We start from the raw sequence: 21,895 nt of genomic DNA, 5'->3' as shown, positions 1-21,895 counted from the left end.
GTGGATATTAATAAATGAATTTGAATACAAAGGGATTGTTTGCATAGCATTTCAGAACATGATTATGCCCTCATAAATTATAGACTTATTTTACATCTCATAAGACTATTTTACATCGAAGAAAATGACAACTTCTATGACATTCCTGAATTTTCCCTAAATGAACCTAGATTTTAAATAATTATATCCTAATAATATAAATAATCAAGCTTAACTTCAGAATCTAGTAGCGGTAATTTTTCAAATGGGCCATTTATAAACTCTGCTGCAGAATCCTTTTATATAATTAGATGTATAACCATAAGTGGCTACTCTAAAGAGCCCGAAGACACAAGGATTAAATTGAATGATTCTAATGCAGCCGCCACAGCATGGATGGAAACTATGATTGAGTCCTAAGTGCATCACTAGGCCTGTAGAAGGAATCTCCAGTCATCTTTAAGGGTAGCCAACCCCACGACTTTTCTGTACGCTTCTCATCCTTGCATCTGAAATGCTCAAAGGGAGGGGGTAAATTAAATTTTACAAGCAGAAAGTTAAAATGCATAGTGCAAGGCAGAATGATATAAAGTTATTACTAAAACAGTATGAATTACATGCCTATGGAAATTTGAAATTGTAAATATTTTGTGAGGAAAATATTAGGATATGTCTCAGAAAGAATTCATTTGAAATTTTTAGCTGCCATTTATCCCAACGTCAAAGGCGGTTAGTATGGAATATTGATAGATATGTCACCCTAGAAATTACTTGCAGATGCATTTAATCTCGCAATTTGGAGTTCCGATTTTCATTTACATCATATCCAGATAATATACCTCCGTTCTCTGACTAATAAGCACATCTTTAAATATAATATAAATGAAAATGCTCAGGAATTAAGAAAACTTGTATCGGGTTTCTGTTTATTGCAAATATTTGAAACATTTTTTTATGGGTTAAGGAACTGTTTATTCAATGCTCTTGTTTTCATAAAATTTTTCTTTTCAGTGAACGAATAACAGCTCGAATAACAAAAATTCTGCTGGAGAAATAAAACTTCAGGTTGTGTGTATGATTTGAATTGTATTTTACTCTTATCTTATCCGTATTGGTGACCAGCTTGTTCACCGGGAATACAGGCTATATTTAATTTCATTTAAATCGCTTAGACATAATGTCATGTCCATTTTTCGGTCAAACTGTCAAACATTAAAACCATGTTGTTTTTATAATGTTTCTTATTTTTTTATTCATTGTGTACAGGAACTTTCTTAACAGATATTGTATATCATGCCCAAGACGCATAACGTTGTTAAAAACGTAATTGCTCGGTTCATTTCACTTGGAACTTTCTTGATTTTGCAAATTCAATTTAAAACGTTTTGTAAACTTCACAGATATAAAACAGATCTCTTTTTTGCTTTCATTAATGGATTAAACTTTTGAGATTAAATATTTGATAAGCATTAACATCGGTTGGAATTTCATGTGAAAAATATAATCTGTTGAAGAAAATCAGGCGCACAAATAATTTTTAAAAAATATTGAAAATCAGAAAAAATTTGCACGATTATTCAAATAATATCATTAAAAAGATTTTTTTTTTATTTTTTTTAAAGGATATCAAATTTATGTTTCGAAAATCAGAAGGGTCAGATTTTTGTTTTAACAATTATAAAAGTGATTTTTTTTTTGACGAGTTACTGAAAAAATATTGAATTTCTCACAATTTTATGATCTACAGTTTTCACTTGTGTACATTGACATTCTGAAATCGTATTTCAGCCTTTTTTTTTTTGGTTTAAAAATTATTAATATTATAGAGCTTAAGAAAAGTGGTATACGGCGTTATACTCGCAACGGAATTCAAACAAAGTGATGTTTACATAAATAAACTCATAAAAAAATTAACCATTTTATTTAAAATTTGTTTCTAGATTCACTGTTATATTTCCAAATAAATATTCATTGGAAATATAATAAATTCAAAGATAACATAAGGATAATATCAGATAATCGTCTTTGAATGGATTATATTCATTTACTTATATCTGATATCGAAATTGGACGTAACAACGAATATTTTTTCTCATACACTAAAACTCATAATGACGATTTAAAAAATATTATGTTTTAAAGAAGGCTATTTTGAAAAGAAACTGAAAACAAATTATTGCAAGTTCCAAATATTTAAAGAACTCTATTTGTATTAAGGAAACTGATAGAAACTTACAGCTGATGAATTCTATTGCCTAGAGAGAAGAGCATATAATGCAAATCGCTTTTGTTCAGTATTCACTCAAAAATTAACATTAATTTTGAGGTTTCAAAATTAATGTTAAATTTCAGTTCAACATTTGAATATTATAAATGATACTAAGCTTGTTCAGAAATCTATTTTTATTTGATAATTTTTTAAAGGTTTTGTTTTAGAATTTTTTCTTGTTATTTTTTGAGTTTGTAAATCTTGTATAAATTCTTTTCTAAAAGAATCAATAATTTTCCAAACTGATTCTCAAATTCTGAATTTTTTTGTCAAATATAATGTTTTTAATCAAAAAGCGTTGGTCCTCAGAATTCATACCAAGGAATAGTAAGCCTTCTTTCAATAAAACGGCACTGAATTTCAATAGCTACACTAACTAATGTTAATTGGAATCTTGGCATCTGTTGACAATATAATGGTGTGCCAACTATATATGAATTTTTACACCAAACAAGATAATAGTATTGAAATGACTAATGACAAATAGTATAATAATAAAAATAAGAGTGTAAACTTTGTCAGACTAAATAATAAATTCTTTATTTATGTTTTCAAATTTGAGTAGCATCTTAGCCGTTGCAGTTCCAATGAACTGCCCCGTTGCCCAGGGAACACCACGTGGAGGTGTGCTACTCTCGTTCCCCGCCCGCCAACCCTCCCTTCAACATCCGATGACAGTCCTGATTTTAAGACAGCATCGATACTACAGTTCTGATCTTAAACTGCATTCTGCCGCTGCCGATATTCAGCCGGCAAGTCCAAGGCCATGCAAAGTTGGTAAACTGCAAATGACTCCACAACTGGCACTCCAATAGGAGCCAGTCGTGCTGGCAACTTTAACGCACAGCACATTTCGTAAACCATGACAGATTTTACGATCGGAGTCTCAGCCTTTTGGACTTGAATTGGAGCCAATTCAACAGGTAGCTCCAGAGCTCGGCAGATCTTATAAACGACAAACGAGTGCACTATAGCAACTCGGGGTACAGGCGGGTCAGATGATACATCTGTATCAAGATCCAAAACTGGATTTGAATCTACATCCCCAATAGATGGCAAATTGGGGGTAAGGAAATATTCTAGTATTTCCCAAATCGTCATTAAGACGAGGAACACAATGATGGCCAAAGCCTCATTGAAATTCCCGAAAAGCACACTAAGCATTATAACTCAGCAAAAACAGTCGCACAACGTTCGGTTGCAAAACAGTGAATGAATTTTAGCAGAAAACAACAGAACTGGAATCCATTGTTTATTCCGTGAGATTGTTTAGAATCTATAACTTTGTTAAACATTTAAACTGTTATATTGTTGTTGACAATAGCAAAAGTGACTGTTGAAATATTTTGTATGCATTAACAACTAAAATATGATCAATAATTATTATGAAGCCAACAAATGAATGACTGTCAATAATACAGATTAGGAATATAAGGGGAGGGAAAAAAGGAGAAATTATCTAAAAGATTTTTTTAATATTTGTAGAATTAATTATTGTAAGTATTATAAATATATGACTTTTTATCGGTGGTAAATTTAATATAGCTTAATGAAAATGTAAACAAAATATAAAAATTATATTTCAATAAAACGGTTCAAATGGGACAATAAGCATTTATTTTCTATCCTGACTATGGACAAAGGAAGCTAGAGATGGATAGGAGTTAGGCAGAGCCGGTAAATGGTGGGCAAAAGAAAGGGGGAGTTAATTTTAACCAAAAAAGAACATCTTTATTTTGGAAGGTTGAATATTTATCAGATCATTTGTACACAGTTTTTTTCTGGGCTCAAAAGCTTTAAAAACTTAATAAAAGCTCATGTGACGGGAACTACACTTTCGCCATTTTGTTTTATGTGTTGGGAGAAAATTATATGTGGTAAGTTATATGTGTAAGAAGTTAGGAAATAATTACAGAAACATTAATGATTTTAGGCTTGATTAACTTCCTTTTTCTATATAGCTATTCATTCTAATTCTTTGAGATAGATCTCTAGATGCTATTTATAATCAAATGTTCCGAAATATGCTGACAGAAATTTATATGGAGAAATCAAATATATAGTTTACAATGGTAAAGTATATAAAATGTTGATATGTAAATTCACTCCAAAAGCATTTTATAGTTCAGTTATATTAAAATCCATCTGGAACAACGCTAAAGTTATTTTGAACCGCGGGGACAGAGAGTCGGTTATCATCTCTTTCAGCATTGATGGGTTAAAATCATTTAAAACAGAAGGTTTTAGCTAGCCCCAATCTAGCTAATAGGTGCATATTGGAAATTCATCTCCCCCCCCTCGAGGTCCAGATCTATTACTATTTTGTCGCCACATATTCCATATATATTTACATTTCTTGTATCTTAGGATGTAAAGATTAAAGATAAAATTAAATTTCCATTTTTAGATTTTCTGCTGAGAGATTGGAAAGGATTTTCAGCAACTCCATACAAATATGTATCTTGGAGTAATTAGGAACTTGCTTTTAATATAATAAATTCCCATATTTTTCATATATTTTGTATTATTTATTATGTGATTAGAAATCATATTCACTCTAGGAACTCGACAGCATTCGTGACAAGATATTGGAAAATGTTTTGAACTAAGTTGATGAAATTCAGCAGAGTGATTTAAAACCAGATTTGTAGATCCATTAAATTTTGAACAAATACATTCAGATAACAACAAAACGTTTGTCTAATACTTTGACTGCAAGGGAAATCCATAACAAAAAACGCAAAGCATTTATTAGAGAAAATTTGGTACTTAAGGATATAAAATATAGATACATCAAGTTTAAATCAAATCTGTCAAATGGTAAATAGTCTGTTGCATGCATGCAAACGCAATAATTCATAACGGCGATGGCTTGCGATATTGGCGAAGATCTTGTGACTTCAATTGTAGTTGTGTGTGAAATTTCGGTTTCAATTGGCGGAGAAAAAATATTCAAAATACACACCAACACGCTAAATGAAGCGAAACTGCCGAATTCTCGATAAAGATCTCTATTTATTAACTATTGCTTGGAAATGAGATATAAAATGTGACTTTTCTCATAATCCCCGATTTTATGTGGAGGGGAGGGAATAAGACCTCCCCTCCACATATGCAAGAATGTTTCGCGGAGACTCCTCCTACTGATTTCTCTATATCTTTTAATGCGCATGTTAGTGAGATGAGTTTATAGTGTACTATGCCTGCGAACATAACTGCTTTTGGATGAGGTCAGATCTTCTATTCTCTGGTTTTAAATCAGCTGCAATTGAATAGATGGCACTTGGAATAATTTTTAATTTCATTATTGTAAGTTCTCTTCGATTAATTTGTAATTAAAAATTGAATTAATAGTTTGAAATTTTTTTTCTTAATGCGCAACGAACGTCCAAGTGCTAACTATCTGTGATGTCTGGTTGCTTTAATTTTAAGAATCTGTCTTGTTGAGAGTTTTGCAAAATTTTAAATCCAGCAAATAACAGATATAATGTCAATCTGTAAACATTATTATGTATGAAATTAGAATATGTTAGATATGAAAAAAATAAATTGCACGAATGGCACTTTCGACTGGACCCTATATCTTTCGGCTGCGCTTCCACTTTTGTAATCAATGACAGAATTCCAATTAACAGCATAGGGTGAATAGGATGAGAAAGGCCAGCAACGGACTCTGTTTTTTCTAGTTGCCAAAATATATAAATTTGTCAATATTCTATTAATTATAAAATATTAAGATAATAGTAATATTTTATTAAATCTCATTGATCAGATTTTTATATGTTTTATTACATTAACTTTGTTATTATATTATTTATAAACACGTAAACGCAGTATGAAACAGAAACCAGATATTCTGGAGTCATAAAAGACACATAAAAACAAACGCATTTGCATAAAATTAATAAGATAAAAAAATGAATCGAGAAAAAAACATTAGCATATCAAAAATTAGATGAAATGTTAAACTAAATTGGTCAGTTTATTAAAAGAAGGGCTTGATTATCTGTATAGAACGGCAAAATACCTAAATCCACCACTGTTTGTAATTGTACTATAGTAAAATTGATGAAAGTAAAAATCATGAATGTTGAAAATTTATGCAACAATTTACATTTAAATTTCAAAATTAAAAAAAGATTTTACTATTATAATACATTTTGCAAACTGCAAAATTTGAAAATCCAACTCTTAGAGCAAAGCTGTTTTTCCTATATATCATGATATGGGAACGATATATACTAATATATTACATACCCTATATATGTATATATATATATATACTGAACAACGTTCTTCTATATTCATTAAGGGCCATTTTTTCCCCTTCATTTGAACTGTGAATATTTTTACCTTTTCATCAAAGATATATTAGGATATGTTAGGAAATTCCTCTTTATACACGCTCTCTATTTTCGAGCATTATACAATGTATAACGAAACGAATATGAAATTCGTTGCTCATTCACATTCTATAAGCCAGCGATTCTCAACCTGTGGGGCGCGCCCCCGTAGGGTGGCGCGAGAATATCCAAGAGAAAATATTATTTTAAAAAATCGATTAACTTATGAAATTTATTTATTAATCAATTAACTTATGAAATGGATCCCTAACACACTAGTAACTTGCTACCAGTTTGTCGTCAGCAAGAAAATACTTTTTAAAATTCTTTACCAGCATGGCTAAAAGATTTTCAATGGTTACAAAGCAACTTTTACATGATCTTCTTCAGCCTTGTAAGTTTTAGTACAATCATCCACATTTGCAAACATTGTTAGGTTTTTTGCTTTAAAATTCTGCTCCACAATTCCAATTTTCTACAAAAAGCATTAACTTTATCACTCGTATCCAACATATGTGTATTTGCTCCTTGGAGTTGCAGATTCAAGTAATTTAATTTCTCGAATATGTCGACCAAGTACCTCAATTTCATCACAAATAAACCATCGCAAACATTCTCGGCTTCCTGTCTGTTTTCTTCTTCTAGGAAAAGGGCAATTTCTTCTTTTTACAAATTCATAAACACGTTGCACAAATTTCCCACGTGATGACCATCTTGCCTCGCAATAAAATAGTAACGCTGAATGTACTGAACCCATGTCTTTACAAAGTGCGGAAAAGATTCTAGATTTCAGGGGTCTCATTTTTCTATAAATTACTACGGTTACAACCGTAGTTAACACAATATTCAAACCAGGACTCATTTCTTTCGAAGCCAAAGCTTCTCTGTGGATCATGCAATGTGTGCACTGAGGTGATTTTTGTTTTACAAGTGCTTGTATGCCTTGGAATCTTCCGGACATTGAACGAGCACCATCGGTGCATATTCCGACGCAATTTTTCCATTCTGTTTGCTTCTTTCATCAAATCATTTAAAATAGCAAATAATGCGAGCGCTGATGTTTTGAGTTCTATTGGTTTGCAGAAAAGTAGTTCTTCTGCTACTGACATATTATCACACATTCGAACATGAGAATTAAATGAGCATTTTTATTACTATCTGTTGCTTCGTCAAGCTGTATTGAAAACAATTTGCCACGCAACTTCGAGAAATGCTGACACTGTACATCTTCAGCTATATCACCAATTCGACGAGCAACAGTATCATTTGAAAGAGGTATGGACTGCAATTGTTTTGAAAAATTATCTCCAAACATAGTTTCTACAGTCTCAATTGCTGCTGGCAAAATAAGCTCTTCACCAATGGTATGAGGTTTTTTTACATCTGGTTATTTTATATGAACTTTGTAAGATGCAATTAAAGCTTTTTCATTCACAGATAAAGTTTCTTTAAAAAATGATTTTTGCTTTTTATATGATTTTAATTTTAATTGGAAGAATTCTCTGGGTTTGTTGACGTACTCACTATGAAGCGTTTCCAAATGTCGCTTAAGTTTATTAGGTTTCATGCTATCTGCGGCTAACATTTTTGAGCAAATGATACACAGGGGCCTTTCTTCTTCATTTACTTCAGTACTGGTAAACCAAAAAATATTCACCACCCGCTTGTCCAAAATGCAAGATATGGTTTCTCGCCAACGTTGGCTCGCTTTTACTCTTGTTTTGGCAGTTAGTTGAAAATAATTTAAAAACCGAATCCAAAATACTCAATATACATTATTGTTGTATACATTTTATTGTAAGCGGGGGGCGCGATGAAAATTATGATTGAAAACTGGGCCACGAATACTGAAAGGTTGAGAAACGCTGCTCTCGATAATTAAAGTATTTGTCCTTTACTCAACTTTTATATTATGTCCTTTATTTTTCTTTTATATTATGTCCTTTATTTTAAAAGTAACTTCCAAAATGATTAATTCCAGGATTTCGCATACATTCTGAGAGGGTTGACATAAATAATGCTATATATGCTATAACAGATGTCCCCAAACATTTAAACTTTGTGACTTTTAAAAAGCCGAATCTAAAGCGACCTCATCTTCATTGAATTTTTCTAGAGACGCAATGCATAGCTTCTTTCCAACGGAGATTTTATAACTCAAAAAGGAACTTTTGTGAGGAATAAAATGTTTATTATTAAATACAATTTTTTCAGGTAATATTTCTAATTCGCAGTTTCATGAAGAGTTTAAGCTCATGTGACATTTTTGCAAATTGTGAAAAGATACATATACATCAATACATGCCGCTATCCACCAAAAATTCACTCACGACGCACCACTCAGTCACGACCTAAAGTTTATGAACTTTTGTGCTATAGAATTCTTTGATTCTGTTGCTGAAAAGAACTTTATATTTCCAATCAAAAGGGGAATTGGGGCTTATAAAAATATATATGCTTAAAAAATTATATTATTCTGTTTACATTTCCCTTAAATCCTCCTGGGGGCGGGCCCCTCGAAATGAGGATGAGATGCTTCTCCATGGTGGTTGGATCTCGCCACCCTGAAGGATACACGAAAATTCGGGGATCTGGTTCCTCCCATCGATGACTTGACTACTTCCTTAAGGAAGAGTTGTACCGCGGCCGGTGATGGCCCTTAGGACTGAACCACAGTTCCCGCTAGTGTTGCTGTTGCGGCGGTCCGGTCATTCAGTATTTATTATCCGCCTTCGGGCGGGTCGGAGAGTCAGTGATACGATTTATATTTCGTTTATAAATCCAGCTGCTTATCCCGGGATTTCCATGGGTTGACAATCGGTCCATTTTCTAGTGCATCCTTTGCTTTTTGCAGTTTAGAGTGTTTATTTTTACGATTACAGATTTTTATTATATCATATTATTATAGTGTAACATATAGTATTAATTCACTTTGTGTGAAAAATATTTGAACTGGTTTGCAAACATCGCATCTAAGTAGTGATTTTAAACAATTACGAAGTCAGACGATTAAAAATGTTTCAAAAATTTTTATATTATTATTAAAAATGGGAAATGAAGTATTTTGAATGAAATGCAATCATTTATAAAAAAGAAATGCTACACTGTCTATTTTTTATCTGCGACAAAAAAAATAGAATTTAAAGTTTTCATCAAAAATAGGAAATAAAATGCTCTGAGTCAGATTTAAAAGGAAAGTAAATTCTCTTATAGATTCGGTAAATAGAAATATTACAGTACTTTTTTTTTGTACAATCGCTGAAAAATATTTAGAATATTTTAATATCTTTATTAAAAAATGGGAAATGAAATATTTGGGATCGGATTTATCAATTAGTATATGATTTAATTTCAAGCGATATAAATAAGAAAAATAATAAATAAATTTAATCTAACGCTATTAGCCTAAATTCTATACACAGGAAGTGGTAACAGACTGATAGCTCTAAAAGTCATCAAAAACATGACGGCACGGCTTTCAGCATTTTTAATCCATCTTAGCTCAGCATCCAAAATTAATTTCATATTGTACTAAAAAATTGTTTACCTAACAAACTCGTTAAATTTTCAGTCTCGCAGAAATTTTCTTAAAAATTCCTTCTATAACAAAAATTTATTTTCATTTTAGCAAGTGATTAAATATTCGTCCGAACGCTGCCAAACTTTTAGAAAAATTCAAAAACTGACGTAAAATTTCTAAACAGCATCCTTCTCTTGATAGACATGGCTCATATCCATGAATTCTTAAAAGAACATCTGCTTTGGAGTGAATATCTGAATGATGTTGAAACTCTTATCCCTCGATGTCATAATGACGCATAAAACAGATTTATCTAAATTTTTGTAAGAAAATTTCTAACGATAAAGAATATGGATCATACTTTTCCTCATAATATATTTGTACTTTATTATACGATAGCATTTTTAAATAAAAATAATTAGCAACGAATACTTACTTGATGAAATCATGGAAATAAGAAACTACTTAAATGGATACGACAGGTTTTTTACATTCAGAATACTGTATTCAATTCTTAATGCATCTTATGATGTTAGAAGATATTTTTATATATTTTTTCTCAAAATTTTATTTTTAAAGATAGGTAAGCAAATAGATCGTTGTTTTAGGTAGATTGTTAAAGAAAACTACTTATTGCAATGATTCTCATGGCAAGACTTCAGGAAAATTCCTTCAATTCTTCACTGATCATGGTCCAAAGAACTCCAAACCACTCTTCGTTCAAAAGTTTATATATATATCCTATAAATGAGCACAACGCTTTTTCCCTGTTATCTTGTGAACAAGATAAAAGTAGCTTTGTTTGGATATTAAATGGCTTGGAATTTGTTGTTAGAAATGTAAAAATCTCTGACGTGTTCGTAAATGGGCTATTTAGCTTAAAAGGGGTGGAAATGGCAGAGGGTCGAAATCTTCATTTCGCTATAACATTCTTAATATTGAAGATAGAAAAATAAATCCAATCGGCCAAATTAGAGCATCATTAAGACGAACAATGTTTGTATTTAAAGTTTTTAGATAACTGCAATATGTTAGAAATTAAGGCTGAAAAGGGATTTTTAAGCCATGATATTGATTGTTTCTAAAATCAAAAATTTCTGTTGCCAAGTATTTAACTTAGATTTAAAGGAACCTACCTTTGTCTTCCAGCTTGTCGAAAGGAATTTTTTTCATTATTGCAAGAATACTGTTTTTTAAAGTCGATCATTTTCTTGATAAATGGTCTATATATGTGTGTGTCTATGAATATTGCGAAAATAAATCTTAAGAATTTTGAACTTGCTCCGAAATTAATACTCAAAAATACAAAAAAAAAAAAAAATTAATTAATTATAAATTTTGTCAAGCTTGCAGGTTAGTTAAAAAAAATTCATTGTTGAAAAAAAATTTCTATCTTATTAATTAAAACTTCATTGTGTTTCTGAATTTCAAAATGTTAAGAATATAAATTTCATTTTTAATAAATGCTTCAAGGCAAAAAGGAGGAATTTTTAAAATAGCCATTTATGTATATTTATAAACTGAAAGAATTTTTCAGGTGAAAAATACTTTCGCAATATTATTAAAGAAAGAGTTAAATTGCATGGAATAAGATATATACAAAAGTTGAAAATTTTATGAGAGCTCAATATTAATTTCAAACTTTTAATCTAAAGAAAACTATTTCTTCCCAAAATAGAAGAATTCAAAACCATAATGGGTTACACTTTCGTCTGCTATGCTCCATAAAATGTTGCTTCGTTGAAAGAATGTAATGATATGCTATTCTATAAAAAAATATGTTCTTTACAGTTTTGATAGATGAATTACAACATCCCTGAACGTATTGTAACTGCGGTTTCGGAAATGGCTTCAGAATGCTTGAGAAATTTACTTGCGACAGACTTCCTGGACAAACTTACTTTGACTAAATTTCGCTCAAAATTTGATAGAGATTTATGTATAGAACTTCTAAAAAATGATGTTTTGATGTAAAGATCGCATACTAAATTTCCCATGTCTGGCTCAAAGCATCTTTAATTAAAATGTTCACAGGAAGAGAAACAGAAACCCAAAAATTTGCGTTTTGGACTCGGCGAAAATGGTAAACAAAATTAATCAAAATCTGGAGTTTAAATTTTTGACGATTACAAAATATTATTTTTGTATAGAAAGTAAAATGAGTCATTTTTACGTTCCCGTATACATAGTAAAGAGAAAGCTCAGTAATCGTCAAAAAATTAGAACCTGAGATTTTGGCAATCTCCACGTTTTAGACATACCTGAGTTCGTAAAATGCATTTTTGATTAATCTCCGTCTGTGACAAAAATAACTCAAAAACGCTATGAGTTAGACTGATGAAATGTGGTATACGGTCTTTATATCAAATCTTGAGCATATTCCTCTCACAGGATGTCTGCTGTCCAGCTTTTTGAATATAATTTTACAAAATAATTAAAAATGAAGAGAGCTGGATAGATAAAATTTGATATATTGAATTAACATCTATAGTCAAGATATCTATCAAATTTTTAGCCAAATCCAGCAACAGATTGACCGTCTGTCTGTTTGTATTTTTAGAAACATGTAAAGTGATTATTCAAACTCACAATGACTTAAATATATCAAATTTGGTACGTTATTTTGTGACTACAAATGTAATTTTATGCCAAATTTTTATTTCAATCGGTCGTAAAAAGCGGTTATAAAACATAAATTAGATTTTCGGATACTATTATTCACAGACCAAGATAAATTTCCAAAACAATGGGCCAAGAATGGCAAGATAGATTCAGTAAAATATTAAATTCACATCAAAGATTAATATTTAGTAAACATTATATGCCAGTGCTATATAAGCATTTGCTGGGATAACAGCTTTATTAGAGAGTATGCGTGAAAGTTTTGTGGGGACCATTCCTGCTGGTTTTAAAGTAATGGTAATTTAAAACACAAAATGATTTTATTTTTTCTGAACGAAGAAGAAACTGAACAAAGAATTTTTATAATAATTTCTTCTCTGTCTTTTCCAGACCACCAGTTTTATCACAAGTGGGCCCTGCTGACAGACACTGATGACATCAGCGCTGGCCCCAAGGGTTATCTCAAGTGTGACATTTCAGTGGCAGGAAAGGGTGACACTGTCAAGGTAAGGTGCCCCTCATACATTCATTTTAAAATTTAACTGTCGATAGTTCGTTTTCAGGGAATAAACTAACATCCCTTCCAGACTCTTCTATGTCACTTTGAAGGATATTAGATCAATAAGCGCGGTATTGTGTAAACTATATAAGCATGAATTTTTTTAAAATTTTAAAAGGTGCTGTATTCTGTATGGCTGTAGTTAATATTTTTCATTTTTTTTTCATTTTAAAGTTGCTTTATAGTGAAATTTAAATAATAACAATTTTATTTATTATTAGTTTTTTTTTAAGTTTAAGTACTAAAAGCGGGTTTCTGAAAGAATGAGACAGTAAACAATTAGAAAACCAATACATTGTTCGCTCAGTTTAAATAATTAATAAAATACTTTTACGTTATTTTGAATAACAGAAAATTAATTTATTGAAATAATCGTTATGGTAATGAGATGTATCAATAAACACGCCTTATTATTTTCTCAGTATCGGTTATTTTTAATGATGTGACAGTTGCCATTAACAATATGTATTTTTTTTATTTCAATGGTGACTTTAATATTTTGTGGCGATATTTCTGCTCATTTAATGAATAGAGAAATAAATGATAATGAAAATAAATAACCTCTGAAAATAATCGGCAGTTAAAATAACGGATTGATTACATAAGTTGGCATTTTTTTTTAATTTCTTGTCGCTGGGTGTTTCTTTAATAATCAGTGTTAGTTCCTTCGACATATTCGATAAATATAAATTATTTTTTCATTGAAAATACAACCAATTAAAATGGTAGTTATGAAAGCCAACCCAGCATTTTATTTTTTCAATACTTGAGCATTTTCATTCTTTTTATATTTTGAGGTGGCATTTCTGTTATATTCGATAAATGATGATTCAGTGTACATTACAACTAAATAAAGATTAAAATTGCAAATCGAATTTACGAAATCATTTCATTATTTCTCTGGCTTTAAATATAATGCATTATTGATAATTCATGCACATTTCGGTTATATATGCCAATAAAATGCTCGTTGAAAGTATATAATAGTAGAAATAATGAATTGAATTTACGAATTATTCTTCTCTCGGTCGTTTTTTAAATCATAAGCTCAGTAATGTGAGTTTTTTTTTGTGTTTGTGGGCGTGCTTCGTATTATATATATTTTTAAATCTCTTACTTGAATGACAAAAATATTAATATCTAAAAAAATTATGTCATTAGTTTTTCATATCAGCTTATTCGGTATAAAAATACATTTTAAAAATCTTATGAGGAAAAGTTGTGCTTGAAATATTTGATGGTATAGATGTCTTAAAAATATTAAATTAATTTTGATAACATTTTTCTTAGTCTAGAAATGAAAAATGTGCAGATATTAATAGTTAATTTCATATTGCGGTATATATATAGATACATTCAAAATATCAAATTAATTTTGATAGCATTTTTCTCAATCCAGAAATTAAAAAAAATGTGCGAAAGTTAATAGCTAATATTATATATATACATATATTGATACATTAAAAATATCAAATTGATTTTGATAACATTTTTCTAAATCCAAAAATTAAAAAATATGCGAGTATTAATTGCTAATAATATGTTGATACTCTAAAAAATATTTCTAGCAGGAAATGAATGACTTTCAAAACAGGGCAAGGTAATAAATTGTGCATCTACTTAAAAAGAACCTTAGTTTTATTTGTGGAAAAAAAGATATTGTTCTAAGTAGTTCACGGTTTTTACCCATTTCCATTAATAATAACGAAAATTATTTTTAATTAATTTAGTACAACAGGGCAAAAACTTCCAGGAAATAACAGAGCCTTGCTTAAAAAATTTATAACTCTAATAAAGAGGTTGGATTAGAATTTTTGTTTATATTATCATTATTTTCATTCAAATGGAGAATTAATTTGCCGTAATAAAGATTTTCTTTTCTTTCCAAAAATTTTTTAACTATAATAAAACATATATTCAACCTTCTGTAACTAGTTAATTGTGTCACATGTAAAAAAAAAATGACCACCTTTAACCTGAAGTATACCTTTCTGAAAAGGTTAATTAACTATTAATCTACTTCAAGAATTCAGAAGATCTTTGAATAATAAATTGACTGGCAAAAAATCAATCTTCGTTAAAAAAAATGTAATAAATTAAATTTATTTTTAAAATGCAAATAATCTCAAAAATTATTTGAGGATCATAAAGTTTTTTAAATACAAATAAGACGGCGTGTTTCTAATTAACTAAAAATGGAAATGTAAAAGAATAAAAATTAGTGACCTTCTCAAGTTATGCAATCCTTTGTTTTGTATAGGAGCACACTTAAATTGATATTTCAAAATTGTTAAGCGATATATAAATCTAATAGAATAATGCAGATTAAATAAATTAATTTTTGTATTTTTTAAACAAAAAATAAGTTTTTTAATCGGTAGATTTAGAGTAATTTTCATGTATTAAATTATAAAAGAAAGCAATATTTTGCAAATTGTAGAGATTCAAATACAGAATTACTAGCATTAGATAATAAACAAAGATTTGGAAATTTTTAATCAATTTTTATGAACTGTTAAAAGATTTTAAAATAATTTTTAAGACTTTATTCACTGAAGATTCTATATAATTATATCAGTTATGAAGTTACCTTCGAATAAAAGTAATACTGAAGGCATTTCATAAAATTAATATATTATTTAACAATAATAACTTAACAGTTCTTCAGAAAATGGTCTTTTAAATCAAACGTGTTTAGTTTCAAATAATATTATGTTTAAGCAATTTCTTCAACAGTCCCCCTACGCATATTACTTGAAATAAATATTCTAAATAGTGATTTCTGTGAAATGCATTTTGAACCTTAGCGTTCATTTAAAGTGTACATTTAGACCATTTGTGTCTTATGTCACTAATAACTTATAACTAAATTTAGACGAGATCTTTATTTGAAATACTAAAATTCGGTGTGTAAATGTTCTAAGTATGTAATCTCTGAATCAGAATTTTTTTTCCCTCTATTACTATAGAGATGAATATTTAAAATGTATCATGATTGTCATATTAAGAAGCAAGTCTCATATTTGCAGGTAAAGCTCTGTTTACGAACTTCTATCATTTCGGAAGATCGTTGATTGATTGAAATAGATTTCTCTAAAGGAAATTTATGTAATATGAATCCTGTTAAATGGCAAATAATTGCCCATTTAAACTTTTGCAATATTTTTGGCATACATTTTGAGCACATTCAATGGATATCTTTCCTAACAATTTTCTCATATATTTAGAGAAAGAAATTGCTCTTAAGTTTAGTAAAATGTTTCAAATCAAATTGCAGTTTGAACCTTTTTCAATTAACCGATCTTTTCCAAAATTGGAAATAGATCTATAATATACTAGCTTTCATTTAATTGGCATGCTGTATTTTTCAGTTTCATTTACACATACGTTTTTCAATTTCATTTACACATACGGACATTTTAACTCTTATCTGATTTTGCTCTTTTTCCGTCATATATCTGCTATTCATAATTTACATGCTAATGTGTACTCGTATAAATTATTGCATTTTTTTAATTATCACATTCACATTTGCAGAAATCAAATAATAATTAATCTGATTGTATATTTTTCCCAGACTCTGCAATCCTAACTGAAATTCCAGGGATAAAATAACTCGCCAAATTTCATCTTTCTAGGTCCATAAAGCTTTGAAGTATCACATTTACATGCATATGTATTAACAATTATATAAATCTTCCTTCAACCAATTTCTTCAAAAATATGATAAATATCTACAATCATAATTTTGAGACCGAAATACTGAATACTGAACCTAATTCCCCTGTACATTCTTATTTTACTTCACTCACCCTGTACTTTCTTATTACTTACTCTTTTTATAATAAATATAGTAAAAAGGTGGGTCATTTTGTGGGTGTAATAAATACTGTTAGTATGTCCAATAAGTAGAATAATGAATAACGATGCTTTATTTCACAAGAAGTACAAAAACAGGCACCAAAGCTTAATTGAAGTGTACACAAAAGCAGATTTGGAAACATCAACGACACACTTCCAAACAGCAAATTGTTGATAACACATCAGTGTGGCACTGCATAGTATCTCTTAAAATACAGTTAGAGACCTCGCTCCCTGATCAACACTCCAATTAGAGAATTTATTGACTCACTGGTAGCTTCCATTTAAATAGCTTCTGAGACATGATATTAATCTTCTAGAAGGATCACGAGCTTTTGAATCCTCATAGAGATACTTCCATAATTCTTGTATTTTCGACAAACTTAGCCAAATTCATTACCAAATCAAGGTCACTCACCAAGGTCGAAACTCATTAGCCTAGCATCTATACAACATCCATTAAAATATTTACTTACCTCTCTTCCTTACTACAAGAATTTTTATCCTAATAAGTAATGTTATAGGTTCGTTGCAATAATATTGTAAATTTTAGTTTTAGAGAGCACATTTCGATTGGCATATTTCATTTCAACTTCGAATTGGTGTGTTCGCAAGAATAATGATTGCAAAAAGTTATATAACATTTATTGTAGTTGAAGCAGAATGCAGGTTGGACAAGCAGTGAAGAGATTTAGTATTTTTAATTTCGTTTCATTCTCTCCATGAGACAGGCATGATTATTTACAAGAAGACGCAGCGCGGCACAAAAGCAGAAGTAAAAAAAGAAGGAAGGAGGCCGAAACATATGATCCCTAGTCTTATATAACATGGGACTTCCGGCCACGCAAAGATTGAATACATGTGTCGACCTTGAGAAGGGCAACGGAAGTATCACTTTCACTCGATACGTAGAACTGATTCCTCAGTAATTTTTACACAGCTTCATCCGTGGAATGAGATCAGGAAATAAGAAAAATTTTTTCTATGGGCTAAATTAAGATAAAGTTTAGGAAATTTATTTGGTCAAATTAAGTGTTTAAAATATCATTATATATATATATATATATATATATATATATATATATATATATATATATATATATATATATATATATATATATATATATATATATATATATATATATATATATATATATATAATATTAGTTCATGGAGAGTTTCCAAATTCCGATTGTCGAATTTTTAAATTTCTTTTTCTTACCTTCATGTATGAGAAAATAAGGAAGTAATAAATTAATTCAAATATTCTACAGCGAAACTGGCTCATTTGTATTAATTATTATTCCTGGATCGAGAAAAACATGTATATGAATAAGTCCTGTTTCCCTCATGTTGTTCAATAACATCAAATAATTAATCCTGGTTATCGATCAATTCTCTGTTTATCTTGTTACAATTCTATAAGACACTGGTTATTTGACTTTCTCATTAATCAATCTAAATCTTTAAAAAAATATTTAACTAATTACTAAGCTAACAAATTCGAAAGATGTACTTTATCTTACCAAATTATTAGTTCCTTTCCCTTTTAAAATAAGTTAGCATTTAGTCAAGTCAGCTCTTTAACTTATAAAAACAAGAACCAGTTAAAAACTAAAGAGCTTATTTCTTTTTTTTAAAGAAATGCAATAATTATTTCTGATGACTTTCGTTTATTTGATAGGGAAAAAAAAGTGTTTACTTAAGTGTATGAACTAAAGCAGTTTGGAAAAAAAAAGAGATTGAAGGAATTTCTTCTTTAATTATCTGTCAAGTGAGAAAGTAATTTTCTGAATTGTCCTTTTAGAAAATTACTTCTTTATTGCTTTTGGCGGTTTTTATAAATATACGTTTCATTGGGCTAATGCATGGTGTGTGTGTTTTTTTTTTCTTTATAGCCACCGCCAAAAAGTGAAAAAGACGAAGACGACATCGAAGCGTAAGTATTTTTATTTGAAATATGAATTTAATATGAATCCAAAAAATTTCTTTGCCTTTTTATTATAGTAAAAAAGACGGCGTTAATTTTAAGATTCTTTTTTTTTTTCTTACTTCAACAAACGTTGCTTTTAATTTATAACAACTCTGGTTGGAAAGGGAAACTTTTATGGATTTTTTTTTCTATTGAATGACGATTATTCTAGATTTGAAAACTCGAATTAATTTATTTTAGCCACTAGTTACTTTATGCAGTTTTCTAGGATGCTGTTTTAAGAATATTTCAATCCAGAAAAAAAAATGTTTAATTCTTATTTGAAAAATAATCAGATAAAAGAAAATTCTACGCATGAATTGTTTCATCTGTTTCCATGACAAACTTTTCTAACTTCTTTCATTTTGAAATGCAATGCTAGTTTAATTAATTGAATTTTCTGAAACTGTTGCGAAGATACCAAATTAAATTCAAGATAGAATTGAAGAAAATTTTAAAAATAACAGATGTGAGATCTTTTTTATTAAAAAAAAATATTTTTGAAAAACTTCCTACAATTTATCTCTAATAAGTAGAGCTCTTTGATATTTTCTTTAAAAATGTAGTAAGCCTTATATAATATTAAAAGTTTTCATATAAACTATTAATGATAAAATGGGTCATTGTTTTTATGGAGCGTTATGTATTAAGTGTGTAAATATACAAAGTATTTTGGTCTTGAAGACTTCTTCATCAATTTTCAACCTGGACTAAGCATTGATGAATTTTTACATAAATTCTCATATTTTTAAAAATAATTTTGAATAATTTAGTAGTTGAATAACTTACTTATAACATAGGATGTTCAGGATTTACTCTATAATAAAGAAACTACATTATTTTTCATTAAATAACAAGTATCTGATCGCCTGAAACCGTCTAAACTGTCTTCATAGATTCTTTCTCTTTTCAGACCTGTCTACTGTCGTAACCACACAACAGAAAAATATTGAATTTTTCTTGTTGACCTAATAAAACTATGGAAGAAAGCATTCAGAATGTAAAAAAGTATATTCAAATACGGCCACAAAAAGATTTATTACAGTGAAGATTTGTATTATACATGGAATTTATTTTCGGCAGTACAGTAGTTATTATAAAATCAATAAGCATTCACGAGAAAACTTGTTGAACATCTTTCAGGTCTTGCATTGACCTGAAAGATGGAGTGCAGCAACTTGGAAAAAAAGGAGAGGATATTGAAGAAGTCTGATAATTAGTGGGAGTTAAAAATTAAGGCATTTCCCCTGCGACCTAGTTGAAATCTCAGAACTCTGACGATGACTTTTTCCGCAGTAGAAACGAATTTTCACCTTCCAAAATGAACAGACTTTAGTGCTGTTTCTTGATATTTCATTAACATATATATGTTCTGAATTAGTGATTGGGCTTGTTCGGATAGCCTTCAAAGTTGCATATAAATTTCCATAGAGAATCTGGGCAGAAACAATGTTTTCATCAAAATAGTTTGATTAAAATAGCGCTATCTCAAAATCACACTATCGTAAATCTTGCTGTGAGGGGCAAATGCATCAAAATTAAATTCTTTCCGAATGCTTATAGATTCTTAAAACAAAACTTTGATAAAGATTTTCATATGTGCGAGAGTTTTCCATAATATACGTTCTGATGGCCATCGTATGAACTACATTTTACGATGAATGTTTTTTTCTTCATTCCTTTATTAAATCATCTCCGAAGTTCGACACTTTTCAAATAAATATTTCAGATGTAGGCAACTCTGATTAACATATCATGGATACACTATAATTTTAATCTGAAGTTAGAAAATTTTTATTCAAGCAGTTTTAATTTATTAGCTAAAGATTTTTACACTAATTTATATACTCAAACTTGATATATTCAAGTTTCCTTCTTACATCTTTAGTATTCATTTATTTAGAAAACTTAACGACATTATGAAAATAAGAAATCACCAATTACAAATTTAAATTCTGTATGCAAGGAACTCAGCTTACACTGTCCATAGTTGGGTGTATTTTTAAATTTTGATATTTTATTTATAACTAACTTGTGTATTTTAACCAACAGTTGATTAATGAAATATTGAACGAAATAATTATAAAAATTGTCATAATAACATTCTGTTGTATACAAATTTCATATATTTCTATTCTTATAGTTATGAAAAGTTATGAATTAATCGAATTAATTGGAATTCTAAATTTATATTTATAATTATTTTAAATTATAATTATTGTATAATAATCATAAGATAGTTACAATCATTGGTTTATTTTTTTCGTCGCTTATTATATTCATTAATAAAAACCTTCGCTGTTGCTGCATTAAATAAAGTTTCAAAATTGATTTATTTCTCTAGCTTACTCCATTTGTAAATTATTGCTCCTTGAATTATGCTTCATTTCTCTCTAATCCATTCCTAACTAATGCATTCCAGTAGCAAATGAGTAATGAGCTGTAGCAAGAATCTAATTTTAAACGTTACAATCTTCTTTATTGAATTATTGTAAATCTTTCGAATAGTGAATTCTTGTAGTGAATTTCCAGATTTTGCGTTGAATAAAATAAGAAAAATTCTACTTCACGAGAAAGATGAATTATTGAATCTAGACACACAATGAAAATATTCTTTTGTATGTTTTATTCAAAAGAAATACAGACTAATGTATTCTACGACAAAACAACATTATCGCCAAGAGTGATTAGAATGAAGTGCTTTCGGAATTTATATTTCTTCTTATCTCTTGCGTCTTTTTGCATCTTATTTCATAAAATATAAATTCCC

The 21,895-nt window shown here is 29.3% G+C and overlaps 1 protein-coding gene across 2 annotated transcripts in view; it reads left to right on the top strand.

Annotated features, from left to right (window-relative positions):
• Positions 1–21,895, top strand: part of LOC129965499 (otoferlin-like) — a 515,039-nt gene that overhangs the window by 415,396 nt on the left and 77,748 nt on the right. For both annotated transcript variants that reach the window (XM_056079452.1, XM_056079451.1), the window contains exons 12-13: positions 13,124–13,239; positions 19,052–19,092. In XM_056079452.1, the coding sequence (XP_055935427.1) occupies positions 13,124–13,239; positions 19,052–19,092 (157 nt within the window). The remainder of the gene's footprint in view (positions 1–13,123; positions 13,240–19,051; positions 19,093–21,895) is intronic.

Source organism: Argiope bruennichi, chromosome 4 (assembly GCF_947563725.1).
Source record: "Argiope bruennichi chromosome 4, qqArgBrue1.1, whole genome shotgun sequence".
Classification (NCBI taxonomy): domain Eukaryota; kingdom Metazoa; phylum Arthropoda; class Arachnida; order Araneae; family Araneidae; genus Argiope; species Argiope bruennichi.
The sequence above is the reverse complement of the archived record's forward strand: the minus strand, read 5'-3'. Positions and strand labels throughout refer to the sequence as shown.